The 20,711-nt window shown below is 51.5% G+C and overlaps 1 protein-coding gene and 1 pseudogene across 1 annotated transcript; both read left to right on the forward strand.

The window, feature by feature from the left end:
- The first annotated feature begins 677 nt into the window (after nt 1-677).
- Nucleotides 678-15,111, forward strand: LOC139276870 (aspartic and glutamic acid-rich protein-like). The gene is given in 12 exon segments (XM_070894867.1): nt 678-833; nt 1,834-1,944; nt 2,327-2,467; nt 5,959-6,012; nt 8,008-8,184; nt 9,032-9,440; nt 11,357-11,406; nt 12,673-12,915; nt 13,214-13,405; nt 13,908-14,099; nt 14,462-14,701; nt 14,941-15,111. Coding segments are annotated over 12 exon segments (2,136 nt in total).
- A 48-nt stretch (nt 15,112-15,159) lies between these two features.
- Nucleotides 15,160-20,378, forward strand: LOC139276871 (sarcoplasmic reticulum histidine-rich calcium-binding protein-like; annotated as a pseudogene).
- Nucleotides 20,379-20,711: the final 333 nt, after the last annotated feature.

Below are 20,711 nucleotides of genomic sequence, written 5' to 3' on the forward strand. Positions count from 1 at the left end.
AGATGAGGATGAGGAGGAGGATGAGGATGTGGAGGAGGAGGTTGAGGGTGAGGATGAGGAGTAGGAGGTGGATGAGGATGAGCAGGACAAGGAGGAGGAGGAGAAGGATGAGGAGGAGGAGGATGAGGAGGATGAGGATGAGGAGGATTGGTAGGAGGAGGAGGATGAGGAGGATGTGTATGAGGAGGATGAGGAAGAAAAGCTGGAATATGAGGATGAGTAGGAGGAGGAAAAGGACAAGAATGACGGGGAGGATGACGAGGAGGATGAGGGTGAGTAGGAGGAGGAGGATGTGGATGAGGAGGATGAGGAGGAGGAATATAAGGAGGAGGAGGTTGAGGATGAGGATGAGGACAAGGAGGAGGAGGAAGAGCATGAGGAGGAGGAGGATGAGGAGGAGGAGGATGAGGATTAGGTTGAGAAGGATCAGGATGAGGAGAAGGAGGATGAGAAGAATAAGGATGAGAATGAGGTTGAGAAGAAGGATGATCAGGAGGATGAGGACAAGGATGAAGAGGACTAAGATGAGGATGAGGATGAGGCTGAGGAGGATGTGGATGAGGAGTATGAGGATGAGGATGAGGAGGATGAGGATGAGGAGGATGAGGAGGATGAGCAGGAGCAGAATGAGGAGGAGGAGGAGGAGTTTGAGGATGAGGATGAGGAGTAGGATGAGGATGAGGAGTAGCAAGAAGGATGAGAATGAGAAGGACAAGGAGGAGGAGAAGGTTGAGGATGAGGAGGATGAGGATGAGGTTGAGGAAGAGGATGAGGAGGATGAGGAGGAAGTGGAGAATGAGGATGAGGATGAGGATGAGGACGAGGAAGAGGAGGTTGAGGAGTGGAGGATGAGGAGGAGGAGGAGGATCAGGAGCAGGAGGAGGAGGATGAAGATGAGAAGAAGGACAAGGAGGAGGAGGAAGATGAAGATGAGGATGAGGAGGAAGTGGATGAGGATAGGAGGAGGATGAGAATGATGAGGAGAAGGAGGAGGACGAAGATGAGGATGAGGAGGAATATGAGAAGGAGGAGATTGAAGACGAGGACAAGGACGATGAGGAGGAGGACATGAGAAGGAGGAGAAGAGGATGATGATGAGAATGAGGAGGAGGAGAATGAGGAGGAAGAGGATGAGGAGGAGGATGAGAATGAGGATGTGGAGGATGAAGATGAGGAGGACAAAGACGAGGAGGAGGCAGAGGTTGTATAGGAGGTGGAGGAGGAAGAGGAGGAGGAGGATGATGTGGATGAGAGGCAGGAGGCTCATGAGAATGAGGAGGAGGAGGGTGAGGATGAGAATGACGGGGAGGATGAGGAGGAGGATGAGGAGGAAGAGGAGGAATAGGAGGATGAGGAGGTGGAGGAGGACAAGTAGGAGGAGGAGGAATATGAGGAGGGGGAGGTTGAGAATGAAAGCTAGCATGAATAGGAGGAATAGGAAGATGAGGAGGATGAGGAGGACAAGTAGGAAGAATATACGGAGGAGGAAGTTGAGGATGAGGACGAGTACGAAGAGGAGGAGGAGGAGCAGCATGAGGAGGAGGATTATGAGGATTAGGAGGAGGAGGATGAGAATTAGGATGAGAAGGATGAGGATGAGGACGAGAATGAGGAGGAGGTTGAGGAGGAGGAGGATGAGAAGGAGCATGAGGAGAAGGTGGAGGTGGAAGATGAGGAGAATGAGCATGAGGATGAGGAGGAGATTGAGGAGAATGAGGAGGAGGAGGATGAGGAGGAGAGAATGAGGAGGAGGAGGAGGAGCATGAGGAGGAGGAGGAAGATGAGGAGCATGAGGATGAGGAGGAGATTGAGGAGAATGAGGAGGAGGATGAGGACAAGGAGGAGGATGAGGAGGAGCATGATGAGGAGGAGTTGGAGGAGGAAGATGAGGAGGATCAGCATGAGGATGAGGAGGAGATTGAGGAGAATGAGGAGGAGGAGGAGGTGGATGAGGATGATGAGCATTAGATGAAGAAGATGGGGATGAGATGAGGATGAGGAGGAGGATGAGGATGTGGAGGAGGAGGTTGAGGGTGAGGATGAGGAGTTGGAGGCGGATGAGGATGAGCAGGACAAGGAGGAGGAGGAGAAGGATGAGGAGGAGGAGGATGAGGAGGATGAGGATGAGGAGGATTGGTAGGAGGAGGAGGATGAGGAGGATGTGTATGAGGAGGATGAGGAAGAAAAGCTGGAATATGAGGATGAGTAGGAGGAGGAAAAGGACAAGAATGACGGGGAGGATGACGAGGAGGATGAGGGTGAGTAGGAGGAGGAGGATGTGGATGAGGAGGATGAGGAGGAGGAATATAAGGAGGAGGAGGTTGAGGATGAGGATGAGGACAAGGAGGAGGAGGAAGAGCATGAGGAGGAGGAGGATGAGGAGGAGGAGGATGAGGATTAGGTTGAGAAGGATGAGGATGAGGAGAAGGAGGATGAGGAGGATGAGAAGAATAAGGATGAGAATGAGGTTGAGAAGAAGGATGATCAGGAGGATGAGGACAAGGATGAAGAGGACTAAGATGAGGATGAGGATGAGGCGGAGGAGGATGTGGATGAGGAGTATGAGGATGAGGATGAGGAGGATGAGGATGAGGAGGATGAGGAGGATGAGCAGGAGCAGAATGAGGAGGAGGAGGAGGAGTTTGAGGAGTAGGATGAGGAGTAGCAAGAAGGATGAGAATGAGAAGGACAAGGAGGAGGAGAAGGTTGAGGATGAGGAGGATGAGGATGAGGTTGAGGAAGAGGATGAGGAGGATGAGGAGGAAGTGGAGAATGAGGATGAGGATGAGGATGAGGACGAGGAAGAGGAGGTTGAGGAGTGGAGGATGAGGAGGAGGAGGAGGATCAGGAGTAGGAGGAGGAGGATGAAGATGAGAAGGACAAGGAGGAGGAGGAAGATGAGGATGAGGATGAGGAGGAAGTGGATGAGGATAGGAGGAGGATGAGAATGATGAGGAGAAGGAGGAGGACGAAGATGAGGATGAGGAGGAATATGAGAAGGAGGAGATTGAAGACGAGGACAAGGACGATGAGGAGGAGGACATGAGGAGGAGGAGAAGAGGATGATGATGAGAATGAGGAGGAGGAGAATGAGGAGGAAGAGGATGAGGAGGAGGATGAGAATGAGGATGTGGAGGATGAAGATGAGGAGGACAAAGACGAGGAGGAGGCAGAGGTTGTATAGGAGGTGGAGGAGGAAGAGGAGGAGGAGGATGATGTGGATGAGAGGCAGGAGGCTCATGAGAATGAGGAGGAGGAGGGTGAGGATGAGAATGACGGGGAGGATGAGGAGGAGGATGAGGAGGAAGAGGAGGAATAGGAGGATGAGGAGGTGGAGGAGGACAAGTAGGAGGAGGAGGAATATGAGGAGGAGGAGGTTGAGAATGAAAGCTAGCATGAATAGGAGGAATAGGAAGATGAGGAGGATGAGGACAAGTAGGAAGAATATACGGAGGAGGAAGTTGAGGATGAGGACGAGTACGAAGAGAAGGAGGAGGAGCAGCATGAGGAGGAAGATTATGAGGATGAGGAGGAGGAGGATGAGAATTAGGATGAGAAGGATGAGGATGAGGAGGAAGAGGATGAGGAGGATGATGAGGATGAGGAGGTTGTGGAAGAGACGGAGGATGATGAGAAGGATGAGGAGGAGGAGGAGGAGCAATAGGAGGAGGAGGAGGATGAGGAGGTAAATGATGAGGATGAGGAGGATGAGGAGGAAGAAGAGGATGAAGATGAGAAAGGAGAGCATTCAGATGAGGAGGATGAGGATGATGAGGAGGAGGAAGAGAATGAGAATGATGAGGAGGGGAGGATGATGATGAGGAGGTGGATAAGGAGGAAGAGAAGGAGGATGAGTAGGAGGAGGAGGAATATGAGGATGGGGAGGATGAGGACAAGGAGGAGGAATATAAAGAGGTGGAGGTTGAAGATGAGGACGAGTACAAGGAGGAGGAGGAGGAGGAGCATGAGGATGCAGAGGAGGATGAGGAGGAGGAGGATGAGGATTAGGGTGAGGAGGATGAGAACCAGGAGGAAGAATATGAGGGAGGATCAGGATGAGGATGAGGAGGAGGTGAGAAGCAGTAGGAGGATGAGGAAGAGGAGTAGGAGGCGGGATATAAGGATAAAGAGGACGAGGATGAGGAGGAGGAATATGTGGAGTGGGAGGTTGAGGACGAGGACAAGGACGAGAAGGAGGAGGATGAGGAGGATGAGGATGAGAATGAGGAGGAGGAGAATGAGGAGGAGGAAGTGGATGAGGAGGAGGATAAGAATGAGGATGTGGAGGAGGAGGATGAAGATGAGGATGAGGAGGACGAGGATAAGGAGGAGGAATATGAGGAGGAGGAGGTTGAGGATGAGGACAAGGATGAGGAGGATGAGGAGGATGAGAATGAGGAGGAGGACAATGAGGAGGAGGATAAGAAGGGGGATGTGGAGGAAGCGGATGAGGAGGATGAGGAGGAGGAGGAGGGCGACAATGAGGATGAGGAGTAGGAGGATGAGAAGGATGAGGATGAGGAGGATATGAATGAGGATGAGGAGGATGAAGATGAGGAGGACAAAGATGATGAGGAGGCGAAGGTTATGTAGGAGGTGTTGGACGATTAGGAAGAGGAGGAGAATGAGGAGGATGAGGGGTAGGAGGATCATGAGAATGAGGAGGAGCAGGGTGAGGATGAGAATGATGGGGAGGATGAGGAGGAGGATAAGGAAGAGGAGGACGAGTAGGAGGAGGAGAAATATGAGGATGAGGAGTTTGAGGAGAAAACTAGCATGAATAGGAGAAAAATGAGGATGGGGAGGATGAGGAGGACGAGGACAAGGAGGAAGAATATAAAGAGGAGGAGGTTAAGGATGAGGACGAGTTCGAGGAGGGGGAGCATGAGGAGGAAAAGGAGTATGAGGATGAGGAGGAGGAGGAGGAGGATGAGGAAGTTGAGGAGGAGGAGGATTAGGATCAGGATGAGGAGGAGGAGGAGGAAGAGGATAAGGAGGAGAATGAGGAGAATGAGGATGAGGAGGAGGAGGATGAGGATGAGAAGACTGAGGATGTAGATGAGGAGGATGAGGTCAAGTATTATGAGGAGAAGGAGGATGAGGCTGCAGGGGAGGAGGAGAAGGAGGATGAGGAGGAAGATGAGGAGGAGGAAGAGGAGGAGGAGAAGGATAAGGAGGAAGGGAGGATGAGGAGGAGGAGGATGAAGAGGAGGATGAGATGAGGATGAGGGTGATGAGGATGAGGAGGAGGATGAGGAGGTCGAAGAGGATGAGGATAAGGAGGAGGAGGAGGGGAAGGGTGAGGGTGATGGGGATGAGGAGGATGAGCATGAGGAGGAGATGAGGTGGAAGATCAGGATGAGGATGAGGGTGATGAGGGTGAGAGTGATGAGGATGATGAGGAGGAGAATGAGGAGGGGGAGGAGAAGGAGGGTCAGGAAGAAGAGGAGGAGCAGGAGGATGAGGAGGATGAGAACAAGAATGATGGAGGAGAATAAGGATGAGATGGAGGAGGAGGATGAGGATGTGGATGAGGAGGATTAGGTGAGTATCAAGAGGAGTAGGAGGATGAGGATGAGGATGATGAGGAGGAGATTGAGGAGGATGAAGAGGAGGAGGGTGAGGAGGGGGATGAGGAGGAGGAGGATGAGGATGAGGAGGACGAGGATGACGAGGTGGAGTAGGATGATGAAGAAAAGGATGAGAATGAGTATGAGGAGGATGAGGATGAGGAGGATGAAAATGTGGATGAGGACCCGCTGAGGTGCAAGAGGATGAGGGGCTGAGGAGGAGGAGGAGGATGAGGAGGAGGAGGAGGATGAGGAAGCAAATGACGAGAATGAGGATGAGGAGGAGGAGGATAAAGGTGAGGAGGAGGATAAGGATGAGGATGAGGATGAGGCTGAGAAGGAGGAGGTGGATGAGTATGAGGAGCAGGAGGTGGAAGATGATGAGGAGGATGAGGATGAGGATGATGAGGATGCGGAGAATCAGGAGGAGGAGGATGAGGAGGTTCAGGAGGAGGAGGATGAGGATGAGGGGGAAGAGAAGGATCAGGATGAGGACAAGAATGAGGAGGAGGAGGAGGTGGATGATGAGGATGAGGAGGGTGAGGAAGAGGAGGATGAGGAGGAGGACGACGATGCTGAGGATGAATATGAAGAGGAGGATAAGGATGAGGAGGAGGAGGAGGGGGAGGATGAGGGTGATGAGGATGAGGAGGATGAGGATGAGGATGAGGAGGAGGAGGATGAGAGTGATGGGGATGAGGGGGAGGATGAGAAGGATGAGGAGGAGCTTGAAGAGGAGGATAAGGAGGAGGATGAGGCATATGATGAGGAGGATGAGGATGAGGAGGAGGGTGTGAATGAGGAGCTGGAAGAGGAGGAGGAGGAGTATGAGGAAGATGAGGAGGAGGCGGATGAGGATAACGAGGAGGAGGATGAGGATGAGGAAGATGAGGAGGATGATGAAGATGAGGAGGATGATGATGAGTCGGAGGACTAGGATTTGGATGAGGATGATGAGGATAAGGAGCATGATGAGGAGGAAGATGCGGGCAAGGAGGAGGCGGAGGATGAGGAGGAGGAGAAGGAGGAGCAGGTGAATGAGGATGTGGAGGAGGATAAGGATGAGGTTGAGAAGGAAGAGAATGCTGAGGATGAGGATGTGGAAGTCAAGGAGGATGAGCAGGAGGAGGAGGATGGTGATGAGGAGGATGAGAATGAGGAGGAGATAGGGAGGATGAGGATGAGGATTAAGGTGATGAGGGTGATGTGGAGGAGGTGGATGAGGAGGAGTAGGAAGAGGAGGAGGAGGATGAAAGTGAGGATGAGGAGGAGAAGGAGGATGATAATGAGGAGAATGAGGATGAGGATGAGCAGGAAGAGGAGTAGGATGAGGTGGAGCATAAGGATGAGAAGGAAGATGAGGATGAGAATGAGCGGAAGGAGGAGGATGAGGAGGATGACGAGGTGGAGCAGGGGAATGAGGAGGTTGATAAGGATGAGGATCAGGGGATTAGGAGCAGGATGATGAGGATGAGGAGGATGATGAAGAGAGGAGTATGAGGAGGAGGAGGAGTATGAAAGTAAGGATGAGGATGAGGATGAGGATGAACATTAGGAAGAGTTGTAGGATGATGAGGATGAGGAGGAGGATGAGGATGAGGAGGATGTGAATGAGGAGGATGATGAGGAAGATGAGGATGAGGAGGCTGAGGTTGAGGAGGAGGAAGAGGAGGATGAGGAGGATTAGGAGGAGGATGAGGAGGTGGATGAGGAGGAGGAGGAGAATGATGAGGATGAGGATGAGGAACATGAGGAGGATGATGATGAGGGGGAAGAGGAGGAGGAGGATGAGGAGGAGGAGAGATAATGAGAATGAAGACGATGAGGAGAAGCTGGAAGAGGAGGAAGATGAGGATGAGGGTGATGAGGGTGAGGGTGATGAGGATGAGGAGAAGGATGATCAGGAGTAGGAGAAGGAGGATCAGGATGAAGAGGAGAAGCAGGAGGATGAGGAGTAGGATGAGGACTGAGGATGAGGAGGAGGAGAGGAAGAGGAGGAGGAGGAAAATGAGGAGGAGGATGAGGAGGATGAGGAGGAGGGGAGGATGAGGAGGAGGATAATGAGGAGGATAAGATGAGGATGAGGGTGATGAGGATAAGGATGAGGAGGAGGACGAGGAGCTCGAGGAGGAGGAGGATGAGGAGGAGGAAGAAGAGGAGGAGGATGAGGGTGACGGGATGAGGAGGATGAGCATGAGGAGGAAATGAGGTGGAAGATGAGGAGGAGGATGAAGGCGATGAGGGTGAGGGTGATGAGGATGAGGAGGAGGAGGATGATGAGTAGGAGTAGGAGGATTAGGAAGAAGAGGAGGATGAGGAGGGTGAGGATGAGGACAAGGATGATGATGAGGATGATAGGGATGAAGAGGAGGAGGAGGAGGATGAGGATGTGGATGAGGAGGATGAGGTCGAGTATCAAGAGGAGTAGGAGGATAAGGCTGAGAAGGAGGAGGAGGAGAAGGAGGCAGAGGAGGAGGATGAGGAGGGGGAGGAAGAGGAGGAGGAGGATGAGGAGGAGGAGGAGGAGAAGGAGGATGAGGACAAGGATGAAGAGGAGGATAAGGATGAGCAGGAGGATGAGGATGATGAGGAGGTGGAGATTGAGGAGGATGAGGAGGCGGGTGAGGAGGGGGATGAGGAGGAGGAGGGGGATGAGGAGGAGGAGGGGGATGAGGAGGAGGATGGGGAGGAGGAAGAAGAGGAGGATGAGGAAGAGGAGGAGGATGATGAGGAGGATGAGAATGAGTACGAGGAGGATGAGGATGAGGACGAGGATGCGATGAGGTGCAGGAGGATGAGGGGCTGAGGATGAGGATGAGGAGGAGGATGAGGAGGAGGACTAGGATCAAGATGAGGAGGAGGAGGATGAGGAGGAAAATGAGGAGAAATGAGGATGAGGAGGAGGATAAGGATGAGGATGAGGATGATGAGGATGAGAATCAGGGGAGGAGGAGGATGAGGAGGATGATGTTGAGGAGGATGAGTAGGAGGAGTCTGAGGGTGAGAATGAGGAGGAGGAGGAGGAGGGACAGGAGTATGAGGAGGGGAATGAAGACGACAAAGAGCAGGAGGATGAGGATGAACATGATGGGGAGGATAAGGTTGAGGATGAGGAGGAGGGTGATAAGGATGAGGGTGATGAGGATGATGATCAGGAGTAAAATGATGAGGAGGAGGATGAGTAAAAGGAGAATGAGGATGAGGAGGAGGAGCAGGAGGACGAGGGTGAGGAGGATGATGTTGAGGAGGATGAGTAGGAGGAGTCTGAGGGTGAGAATGAGAAGGAGGAGGAGGAGGAACAGGAGTATGAGGAGGAGAATGAAGACGACAAAGAGCAGGAGGATGAGAATGAACATGATGGGGAGGATAAGGTTGAGGATGAGGAGGAGGGTGATAAGGATGAGGGTGATGAGGATGATGATCAGGAGTAAAATGATGAGGAGGAGGATGAGTAAAAGGAGAATGAGGATGAGGAGGAGGAGCAGGAGGACGAGGGTGAGGAGGAGGAGTTGGATGAGGAAGAGGATGAGGAGGATGAGGATGAGGAAGAGCAGGATGAGGAAGAGGAGGATGAGGATGAGGATGGGGACCAGAATGAGGAGGAGGAGGAGGAAGAGGAGGATGAGGAGGAGGAAGAGGCAGGGAATGATGATGAGAAGGAGGTGGATGATGAGGATGAGGAGGATGAGGAACAGGAGGATGAGGATGAAAATGAGGAGGAGGAGGAGGAGAATGCTGAGGATGACCATGAGGAGGAGGATAAGGATGAGGATGAGGAGGAGGAAGAGGGGGAGGATGAGAGTGATGAGGATGAGGGTGATAAGGATGAGGGCGATGAGGATGAGGAGGAGGATGAGGAGGAGAAGAGGAGTATGAGGATGAGGAGGAGGAGGATGAAGAGTAGGAGGATGAGAATGATGAGGATGAGAATGATGAGGATGAGAATGATGAGGAGGATGAGGAGGAGGATGAGGATGATGAGAAGGAGGAGGAGTTGGATGAGGAGGAGGAGGATGAGGATGAGGAGGAGGAGGAGGATGAGGAGAAGGAAGAGGATGAGGAGGATGAGGATGAGGATGAAGTGGAGGAGGAAGAGGAGGATGAGAAGGATGAGGAGGAGGATGAGGACAAGGTTGATGAGGAGGAGGATAAGGAGGAGGAGGGTGAGGAGTATGATGAGGAGGATGAGGATGAGGATGTGGAGGGTGAGAATGAGGACATGGATGAGGAGGATGAGGACGAGATGGATGAGGAGGGGGAGTAGGAGGAGGAGGAAGATGAGGAGGAGGAAAAGGATGAGGAGGATGATAATGAGGAAGATGAGGAGGATGATGATGTGTCGGAGGACTAGGATTTGGATGAGGAGCAGGATGAGGAGGAGGATGTGGAGGATAAGGTTGAGGATAATGAGGAGGGGCAGGATGAGCAGGATGAGGAGGAGGATGCAGACACGGAGGAGGGGGAGGAGGATGATGAGGAGGAGGAGCAGGTGGATGAGGAGGATGAGGTGGATCAGGAGGAGGAGGATGAGGATGAGGAGGAGGATGAGGATGTGGAGGAGGATAAGGATGAGGTGGTGGATGGAGAAAGCACAGGAGATACAACAACTGGCCGACAGTCATGATATGCGAGGATTCTTCACTGCAGTCAAGGCCACCTACGGTCCAAACTCCCACCCCACTCCTGGCCACACCCCACTCCTGGCCAAGAACGGGGAAACACTCATCAAGGACAACAAAGCTGTCAGGGCCCGATGGAAGGAGCACTTTGAAGATCTCCTCGATCAAGACTCTGCCTTTGACTCGAGTGTTCTCGATTCCATCCCACAGCATGCCACCTGCCACCAACTCTGAAACTCCAATGTTGCACAAGGTAGGCAAAGCCATAAAACAGCTTAAGAATAACAAGGCTACGGGTGTGGATGAAATCCCTGCTGAGGCGCTAAAGTATGGCAGAGAGGCGCTGTTGGCGCGGATACATGACCTCATCTCTCTCATCTGGAGGGAGGAGAGCATGCCAGGAGATCTCAGAGATGAAGTGATTGTGACCATTTTTAAAAAGGGGAACAAGTCCGACTGCAGCAACTACAGGGGAATCTTCCTGCTTTCAGTCACTGGGAAAGTTGTTGCTCGAGTTCTCCTCAATCACCTTCTCCCTGTGGCCGAGGAGCTCCCCCCGGAATCACAATGCGAATTTCGTCCCCTATGGGGCACAACAGACATGATCTTTGCGGCGCGCCAGTTGCAGGAAAAATGCAGGGAACAGCGCCAGCCCTTATACATTGCCTTTTTCGATCTCACAAAGGCCTTTGACACTGTCAACCGTGAGGGTCTATGGAGCGTCCTCCGCCGTTTCGGATGCCCTCAAAAGTTTGTCAACATCCTTCACCTCCTTCACGACAACATGCAAGCCCCGATCCTTACCAACGGAGCCATTACAGACCCAATCCACGTCCGGACCGGGGTCAAACAGGGGCTGCGTCATCGCTCCAACCCTCTTCTCAATCTTCCTCGCCGCCATGCTCCACCTCACAATCAGCAAGCTCCCCGCTGGAGTGGAATTAAACTACAGTGGGAAGCTGTTTAATCTACGCCGCCTCCAAGCCAGGTCCAAGATCACCACAACCTCCGTCGTTGAGCTGCAGTATGCGGACGATGCCTGCGTCTGTGCACATTCAGAGGCTGAACTCCAGGATATAGTCAATGTATTCACTGAGGCATATGAAAGCATGGGCCTTACGCGTAACATCCGTAAGACAAAGGTCCTTCACCAGTCTGGCATCGCAGCACAGCACTGCCCTCCAATCATCAAGATCCACGGCCCGGCCCTGGACAATGTGGACCATTTCCCATATCTCGGGAGCCTTTTATCAACAAAGGCAGACATTGATTTGGAGATTCAGCATCACCTCCAGTGCGCCAGTGCAACCTTTGGTCGCCTGCAGAAAAGAGTGTTTGCAGACCAGGCCCTCAAATTTACCACTAAAATCATGGTCTACAGGGCTGTAGTAATACCTGCCCTCCTGTATGGGTCTGAGGCATGGACGATGTACAGAAGGCACCTCAAGTCGCTGGAGATATATCACCAACGATGTCTCCGCAAGATCTAGGCATGGACGATGTACAGAAGGCACCTCAAGTCGCTGGAGATATATCACCAACGATGTCTCCGCAAGATCTTGCAAATCTCCTGGGAGGACAGGCGCACCAACATCAGTGTCCTCGACCAGGCTAACATCCCCAGTATTGAAGCACTGACTACACTCGATCAGCCACATAGTACGCATGCCAGATATGAGACTCCCTAAGCAAATACTTTATGCAGAGCTCCTTCATGATAAACGAGCCAAAGGAGGACAGCGGAAACGTTATAAGGACACCCTCAAAGCCTCCCTGGTAAAGTGCGACATCACCACTGACACCTGGGAGACCCTGGCCGCAGACCGCCTGAGGTGGAGAAAGTCCATCCGGGAGAGCGTTGAGCTCTTTGAGGCTCGACGCAAGGAGCATGAAGAGGCCAGGCGCAGGCAGCGGAAGGAGCGCGTGGCAAACCAACCCTTACCGACCCCTTCCCCCGACGAATGTCTGTCCCACCTATAACAGGGTCTGTGGCTCTCGTATCGGACTGTTCAGCCATCAAAGAACTCACTTTGAGAGTGGAAGCAAGTCCTCCTCGATTCCGAGGGAATGCCTATGATGATGATGATGGAACATGAGAATGAGGAGGATGATGATGAGGAGGAGGATAACGAGGAAGAGGATGAGGATGAGGCGGAGGAGGAGGATAATGAGGAGGAGGAGGATAATGAGGAGGAGGAGGATGAGGATGAGGCGGAGGAGAAGTACGCGGTTCAGGAGGTGGAGGTGGATGAGCAAGAGCAGGATGAGAATGAGTATGAGGAGGAACGTATGAGGATGAGGAGAATGAGAATGATAAGAATGAGGATGAGGATGAGGATGAGGAAGAGATGAGGTGGAGGAGGTTGAGGGGATGAGGATGAGGAGGATCAGGAGGAGCAGGAGGATGATGAGGAGGAGAAGGAGAATTAGGATGAGGATCAGGAGCCAGAGAGGAGGATGAGGAGAATGATGATCAGGAGTAGGAGGATGAATACAAGGATGAGGAGGAGGAGGATGAGGATGAGCATGAGCAGGATGTGGATGAGGAGGATGAGGTCGAATATCATGAGGAGGAGGTTGAGGCTGAGGAGGAGGAGGATGAGGAGGAGGATGAGGATGAGGAGAATGAGGATGAGGAGGAGGATGTTAAGGATGTGGAAGAGGAGGATGAGAATGAGTATGAGGAGGATGAGGATGAGGAGGACGAGGATGAGGACGAAGACGCGGTGAGGTGCAGGAGGATGAGGGGCTGAGGATGAGGAGGAGGAGGAGAAGGAGGAGAATGAGGATGAGGAGGAGGATAATGATGAGGATGAGGAGAAGGATAAGGATGAGGATGAGGAGGATGATGTCGAGTATCATGAGGAGGAGGAGTATGAGACTCAGAAGGAGGAGGAGGATGAGGAGCAGGAGGATGAGGATGAGGAGGATAAGGAGGATGAGGATGAAGAGGAGGAGGAGGAAAAGGAGGAGGATGAGGAGTAGTAGGAGGATGAGTATGAGGAGGACAAGGAGGTCGAGGAGGTGGAAGATAAGGAGGAAGATGAGGAGGAGGATGAGGGTGATGAGACTGGTGGTGATGAGGACGAGGAGGAGGAGGAGGAGGATGAGAATGAGGAGGAGGATGAGGAGGAGGATAATGAGGAGGAGGAAGACGAGGATGAGGTGGAGCATGAGACTGAGGAGGATGATGAGGAAGAGAATGAGGAGGATGATGTGGAGGAGGAGGATAAGGAGGAGAATGAGGATGAGAAGGAGGAGAAGGATGAGGAGGATGAGGAGGAGGATGATGCTGATGGGGAGGAGGATGAAGAGGAGGAGGATGCGGGTGAGAATGAGAATGAGGATGAGGAGGAAGGGGAGGATGAGAATGAGAAGGAGGATGAGGAGGAGGAGAACTAGGATGAGGACGAAGACGCGGTGAGGTGCAGGAGGATGAGGGGCTGAGGATGAGGAGGAGGAGGAGAAGGAGGAGAATGAGGATGAGGAGGAGGATAATGATGAGGATGAGGAGAAGGATAAGGATGAGGATGAGGAGGATGATGTCGAGTATCATGAGGAGGAGGAGTATGAGACTCAGAAGGAGGAGGAGGATGAGGAGCAGGAGGATGAGGATGAGGAGGATAAGGAGGATGAGGATGAAGAGGAGGAGGAGGAAAAGGAGGAGGATGAGGAGTAGTAGGAGGATGAGTATGAGGAGGACAAGGAGGTCGAGGAGGTGGAAGATAAGGAGGAAGATGAGGAGGAGGATGAGGGTGATGAGACTGGTGGTGATGAGGACGAGGAGGAGGAGGAGGAGGATGAGAATGAGGAGGAGGATGAGGAGGAGGATAATGAGGAGGAGGAAGACGAGGATGAGGTGGAGCATGAGACTGAGGAGGATGATGAGGAAGAGAATGAGGAGGATGATGTGGAGGAGGAGGATAAGGAGGAGAATGAGGATGAGAAGGAGGAGAAGGATGAGGAGGATGAGGAGGAGGATGATGCTGATGGGGAGGAGGATGAAGAGGAGGAGGATGCGGGTGAGAATGAGAATGAGGATGAGGAGGAAGGGGAGGATGAGAATGAGAAGGAGGATGAGGAGGAGGAGAACTAGGAGGAAGAGGATGAGGAGGATAAGGATGAGGAGGAGAATGAGGATGAGGAGGATGAGGTCGAGTATCATGAGGAGGAGGAGGAGGCTGAGAAGGAGGAGGTTGAGGAGGAGGGGAGTAAGAGGAGAAGGAGGAGGAGGAGGAGGTTGAGTATGAGGAGGTCAAGGAGGTCAAGGAGGATGAGGAGGAGGAGGAGGAGGAGGAGGAGGGTGAGGAGGATGAGGATGAGGATGAGGGTGATGAAGATGAGGGTGATGAGGAAGAGGAGGAAGAGGATGATGAGGAGGAGGAAGAGGAGGATGAAAATGAGGATGAGGATGAGGAGGAGGAGGCGAATGAGGAGGAGGAAGGTGAGGATGAGGTGAAGCATGAGCCTGTGGAGGATGATGAGGATGAGAATGAGGGGGAGGAGGATGATGTGGAGGAGGAGGATGAGGACGAGGAGGAGGAGGATGAAGATGATGAGGAGGATAAGGATGAGGATAAGGAGGAGGATGAGGATGCTGAGGATGAGGATGATGAGGAGGATAAGGATGAGGCTGGGAGGAGGAGGAGCAGGAGAGGATGAGGGTGGTGAGGATGAGGTTGATGAGGATGAGGAGGAGGAAGATGAGGAGAAGGATGAGGAGGACATGAGAAAAGGACGATAAGGAGAAGGAAGATGAGGATGAGTATGGGGAGGAGGATGATGAGGAGGATGAGGAAGAGGAGGAGTTGGGTGAGGATGAGGAGGATGAGGATGAGGATGATGTGGTCGAGTATCATGAGGAGACGGAGGATGAGACTGAGAAGGAGGAGGAGGAGGAAGATGAGGAGGAGGGGGAGTAAGAGGAGGAGAAGGAGGAGGTTGAGTATGAGGAGGACGATGAGGTCAAGATGGCTGAGGAGGTGGAGGATGAGGAGGAGGAGGAGGAGGACAATGAGGGTGATGAGGATGAGGAGGATGAGGATGAGGAGGAGATTAGGTGGAAGAATGAGGATAAGAATGTGATGAGAATGAGGGCGATGAGGAAGAGGAGGAGGCGGATGAGGAGGAGGAGGAAGAGGAGGATGTGAATGAGGAGGAGGAAGATGAGGATGAGGTGGAGCATGAGACTGAGGAGGATGATGTGGAGGAGGAGGATGAGAATGAGGAGGACGAGGAGGAGGACGAGGATGAGGAGGAGGAGGAGGAAGAGGAGGAGGAGGGGGAGGAAGGAGAGGATGATGAGGAAGAAGATGATGAGGATAAGGATGAGGATGAGGATGATGATGAGGATAAGGAGGAGGATGAGGAGGAGGAGGGGGAGGATGAGGGAGATGAGGATGAGGAGGATGAGGTCAAGGAGGAGATGAAGAGGAGGTTGAGGATGAGGATGAGGAGGAGGATGATGAGAAGGAGGATGATGAGAAGGATGAGGAGGAGGAAGATGAGGATGAGTGTGAGAATGAGGAGGATGATGAGGAGTTGTGTACAGACCTCCAAACAGTAGCAGTGATGTTGGGGAGGGCATCAAACATGAAATTAGGGGTGCGTGCAATAAAGGTGTAGCAGTTATAATGGGTGACTTTAATATGCACATAGATTGGGTTAACCAAACTGGAAGCAATACGGTGGAGGAGGATTTCCTGGAGTGGATAAGGGATGGTTTTTTAGACCAATATGTCGAGGAACCAACTAGGGGGGAGGCCATCTTAGACTGGGTGTTGTGTAATGAGAGAGGATTCATTAGCAATCTCGTTGTGCGAGGCCCCTTGGGGAAGAGTGACCATAATATGGTGGAATTCTGCATTAGGATGGAGAATGAAACAGTTAATTCAGAGACCATGGTCCAGAACTTAAAGAAGGGTAACTTTGAAGGTATGAGGCGTGAATTGGCTGGGATAGATTGGCGAATGATACTGAATGGGTTGACTGTGGATGGGCAATGGCAGACATTTAGAGACCGCATAGATGAACTACAACAATTGTACATTCCTGTCTGGCGTAAAAATAAAAAAGGGAAGGTGGCTCAACCGTGACTATCAAGGGAAATCAAGGATAGCATTAAAGCCAAGGAAGTGGCATACAAATTGGCCAGAAATAGCAGCGAACCCAGGGACTGGGAGAAATTTAGAACTCAGCAGAGGAGGACAAAGGGTTTGATTAGGACAGGGAAAATGGAGTACGAGAAGAAGCTTGCAGGGAACATTAAGACAGATTGCAAAAGTTTCTATAGATATGTAAAGAGAAAAAAGTTAGTAAAGACAAACGTAGGTCCCCTGCAGTCAGAATCAGGGGAAGTCATAACGGGGAACAAAGAAATGGCGGACCAATTGAACAAGTACTTTGGTTCGGTATTCACTAAGGAGGACACAAACAACCTTCCGGATATAAAAGGGGTCGGAGGGTCTAGTAAGGAGGAGGAACTGAGGGAAATCCTTATTAGTCGGGAAATTGTGTTGGGGAAATTGATGGGATTGAAGGCCGATAAATCCCCAGGGCCTGATGGACTGCATCCCAGAGTACTTAAGGAGGTGGCCTTGGAAATAGTGGATGCATTGACAGTCATTTTCCAACATTCCATTGACTCTGGATCAGTTCCTATGGAGTGGAGGGTAGCCAATGTAACCCCACTTTTTAAAAAAGGAGGGAGAGAGAAAACAGGGAATTATAGACCGGTCAGCCTGACATCGGTAGTGGGTAAAATGATGGAATCAATTATTAAGGATGTCATAGCAGTGCATTTGGAAAGAGGTAATATGATAGGTCCAAGTCAGCATGGATTTGTGAAAGGGAAATCATGCTTGACAAATCTTCTGGAATTTTTTGAGGATGTTTCCAGTAGAGTGGACAAGGGAGAACCAGTTGATGTGGTATATTTGGACTTTCAGAAGGCTTTCGACAAGGTCCCACACAAGAGATTAATGTGCAAAGTTAAAGCACATGGGATTGGGGGTAGTGTGCTGACATGGATTGAGAACTGGTTGTCAGACAGGAAGCAAAGAGTAGGAGTAAATGGGGACTTTTCAGAATGGCAGGCAGTGACTAGTGGGGTACCGCAAGGTTCTGTGCTGGGGCCCCAGCTGTTTACACTGTACATTAATGATTTAGACGAGGGGATTAAATGTAGTATCTCCAAATTTGCGGATGATACTAAGTTGGGTGGCAGTGTGAGCTGCGAGGAGGATGCTATGAGGCTGCAGAGCGACTTGGATAGGTTAGGTGAGTGGGCAAATGCATGGCAGATGAAGTATAATGTGGATAAATGTGAGGTTATCCACTTTGGTGGTAAAAACAGAGAGACAGACTATTATCTGAATGGTGACAGATTAGGAAAAGGGGAGGTGCAAAGAGACCTGGGTGTCATGGTACATCAGTCATTGAAGGTTGGCATGCAGGTACAGCAGGCGGTTAAGAAAGCAAATGGCATGTTGGTCTTCATAGCGAGGGGATTTGAGTACAGGGGCAGGGAGGTGTTGCTACAATTGTACAGGGCCTTGGTGAGGCCACACCTGGAGTATTGTGTACAGTTTTGGTCTCCTAACCTGAGGAAGGACATTCTTGCTATTGAGGGAGTGCAACGAAGGTTCACCAGACTGATTCCCGGGATGGCGGGACTGACCTATCAAGAAAGACTGGATCAACTGGGCTTGTATTCACTGGAGTTCAGAAGAATGAGAGGGGACCTCATAGAAACTTTTAAAATTCTGACGGGGTTAGACAGGTTAGATGCAGGAAGAATGTTCCCAATGTTGGGGAAGTCCAGAACCAGGGGACACAGTCTAAGGATAAGGGGGAAGCCATTTAGGACTGAGATGAGGAGAAATTTCTTCACCCAGAGAGTGGTGAACCTGTGGAATTCTCTACCACAGAAAGTTGTTGAGGCCAATTCACTAAATATATTCAAAAAGGAGTTAGATGAAGTCCTTACTACTAGGGGAATCAAGGGGTATGGTGAGAAAGCAGGAATGGGGTACTGAAGTTGCATGTTCAGCCATGAACTCATTGAATGGCGGTGCAGGCTAGAAGGGCCGAATGGCCTACTCCTGCACCTATTTTCTATGTTTCTATTTCTATGTTTCTATGAGCATGAGGGGGAGGAGGAAGATGAGCAGGATGAGGATGAGGAGGATGATGAGGAGGGGGATGAGGATGAGGAGGATGAGGAGGAGAGGAGGAAGAGGAGGAGGATGAGGAGGAGGATGAGGAGGACGATGAGGAGGAGATGAGGTGGAAGATGAGGAGGAGGATGAGAATGAAGAGGAGGTGAATGAGGAGGAAGATGAGGATGAGGTGGCGCATGAGACTGAGGAGGATAATGAGGATGAGAATGAGGGGGAGTAGGAGGATGAGGAGAATGAGGATGATGAGGATGATGTGGAGGAGAAGGATGAGAATGAGGAGGAGGAAGACAAGGACAATGAGGAGGAGGAGGAAGAGGAGGATGAGGAGGAGGATAAGTACGAGGAGGAGGAGGACGATGAGGATGAAGACAATGAGGAGGATACGGATGAGGATGATGAGGAGGATGAGGATGCTGAGGATGAGGATGAGGATGAGGAGGAGGAGAAGGGGAAGATGAGGGAGATGAGGATGAGGAGGATGAGGATGAGGAGGAGATGAAGAGGATGGTGGGGGGATGAGGATGAGGGTGATAAGGATGAGGTTGATGAGGATGAGGAAGAGGAGGATGAGGAGGAGAAGAGGAGGATGAGGATGAAGATGAGGATGCCGAGGAGGATGCCGAGGAGGATGACGAGGAAGATGAGGAAGAGGAAGATGAGGAGGAGGAAGATGAAAATGAGTAGGAAGTGGAGCATGAAAATGAGGAAGATGATGAGGATGAGCATGAGGAGGAGGAGGAGGATGAGCAGGATGAGGATGAGGAGGATGATGGGGAGGAGGATGATGATGATGAGGAGGATGATGATGAGGAAGAGGAGGAGTTCGGTGAGGAGGAGGAGTTTGAGGAGGAGAATGAGGATGAGGAAGAGGAGGACATAAATGAGGGGGATGAGAATGAGGAGGAGGAGAGATGAGGAGTGGGATGAGGAGAGGAGGTTGATGAGGAGGGGAGGAAGAGGATGACGAGGATGAGGAGGAGATGAGGTAGAAGATGAGGAGGATTAGAATGAGGATGATGATGATGAGGAGTATGAGGAGGAGTAGGGCGGATGAGTATGAGGAGGTCGAGGAGGTCGAGGAGGATGAGGAAGATGAGGATGAGGAGAATGAGGAGGGGGAAATGAGACTGAGGAGGATGATGCGGATGAGAATGACGGCGAGGAGGAGGATGAGGAGAATGAGGATGAGGAGATGGATGAGGAGGAGGATAAGGAGGAGGAGGAGGATGAGGAGCAGGGGAAGGATGAGGAGGATGAGGATGATTATGAGGATGAAGAGGAGGAGGAAGATGAGTAGGTGGAGGATGAGGGTGAGGATGAGAATAAGGATGAGGAGGAGGAGGATGAGAATGAGGAGGATGAGGAAGAGGGGCACAAGTATGAGGAGGTGGAGGAAGAGGAGGATGATGATGAGGACGAGGATAAGGAGGAGGACAATAAGGATGAAGATGATGAGGAGAGTAAGGATGAGGAAGAGGAGGAGGATAAGGATGAGGATGAGGCGAAGGAGGAGGAGAGGATGCGGGTGATGAGGATGTGGAGGATGAGGATGAGGAGGAGATGAAGAGGAGGATGAAGGGGAGGATGACGATGAGGGTGATAAGGATGAAGGTGATGAGGATGAGGAAGAGGAGGAGGATGAGGATGAGGAGGAGAAGGATGAGAAGGATGATTAGGAGGAGGAGGAAGATGAGGATGAGTATTAGGTGGAGCATGAGAATGAGGAGGATGATGAGGATGAGCATGAGGGGGAGGACAAGGATGATCAGGATGAGGATGAGGAGGATAACGTGGAGGAGGATGATAACGAGGAGGAGGAGGATGATGAGGAGGAGGAGGAGTTGGGTGAGGAGGATGAGGATGAGAATGATGAGGAGGACATGAATGTGAACGAGGGGGATGAGGATGAGGAGGACAAGGAGGAGGATGAGAATGAGGATGAGGAGGATGAAGAGGAGGAGGATGAGGAGGAGTATGAGGAGAAGGAGTATGAGTATGAGGAGGATTAGGAGGTTGAGGAGGGTGAGACGGAGGAGGATAATCATGAGGAAGAGGAGGAGGAGGATGAGGGTGATGAGGATGAGGAGGAGATGAGGTGGAAGATGAGGAGGCGGATGAGGATGAGGGTGATGAGGATGAGCGTGATGAGGAAGAGGAGGAGGATGATGGGGAGGAGGATGATGAGGAGGAGGAGAATGAGAATGAGGAGGAGGAGGAGGAGGACAAGGACGAGGAGGAGAAGGAAGAGGAGGAGGATAAGGATGAGGAGAAGGATGAGGATGATGGGGATGAGGATTAGGAGGACGATAAGGATGAAGATGAGGAGGAGGAGGGGAGGATGA

This window comes from Pristiophorus japonicus, chromosome 12 (genome assembly GCF_044704955.1).
Source record: "Pristiophorus japonicus isolate sPriJap1 chromosome 12, sPriJap1.hap1, whole genome shotgun sequence".
Lineage (NCBI taxonomy): Eukaryota > Metazoa > Chordata > Chondrichthyes > Pristiophoridae > Pristiophorus > Pristiophorus japonicus.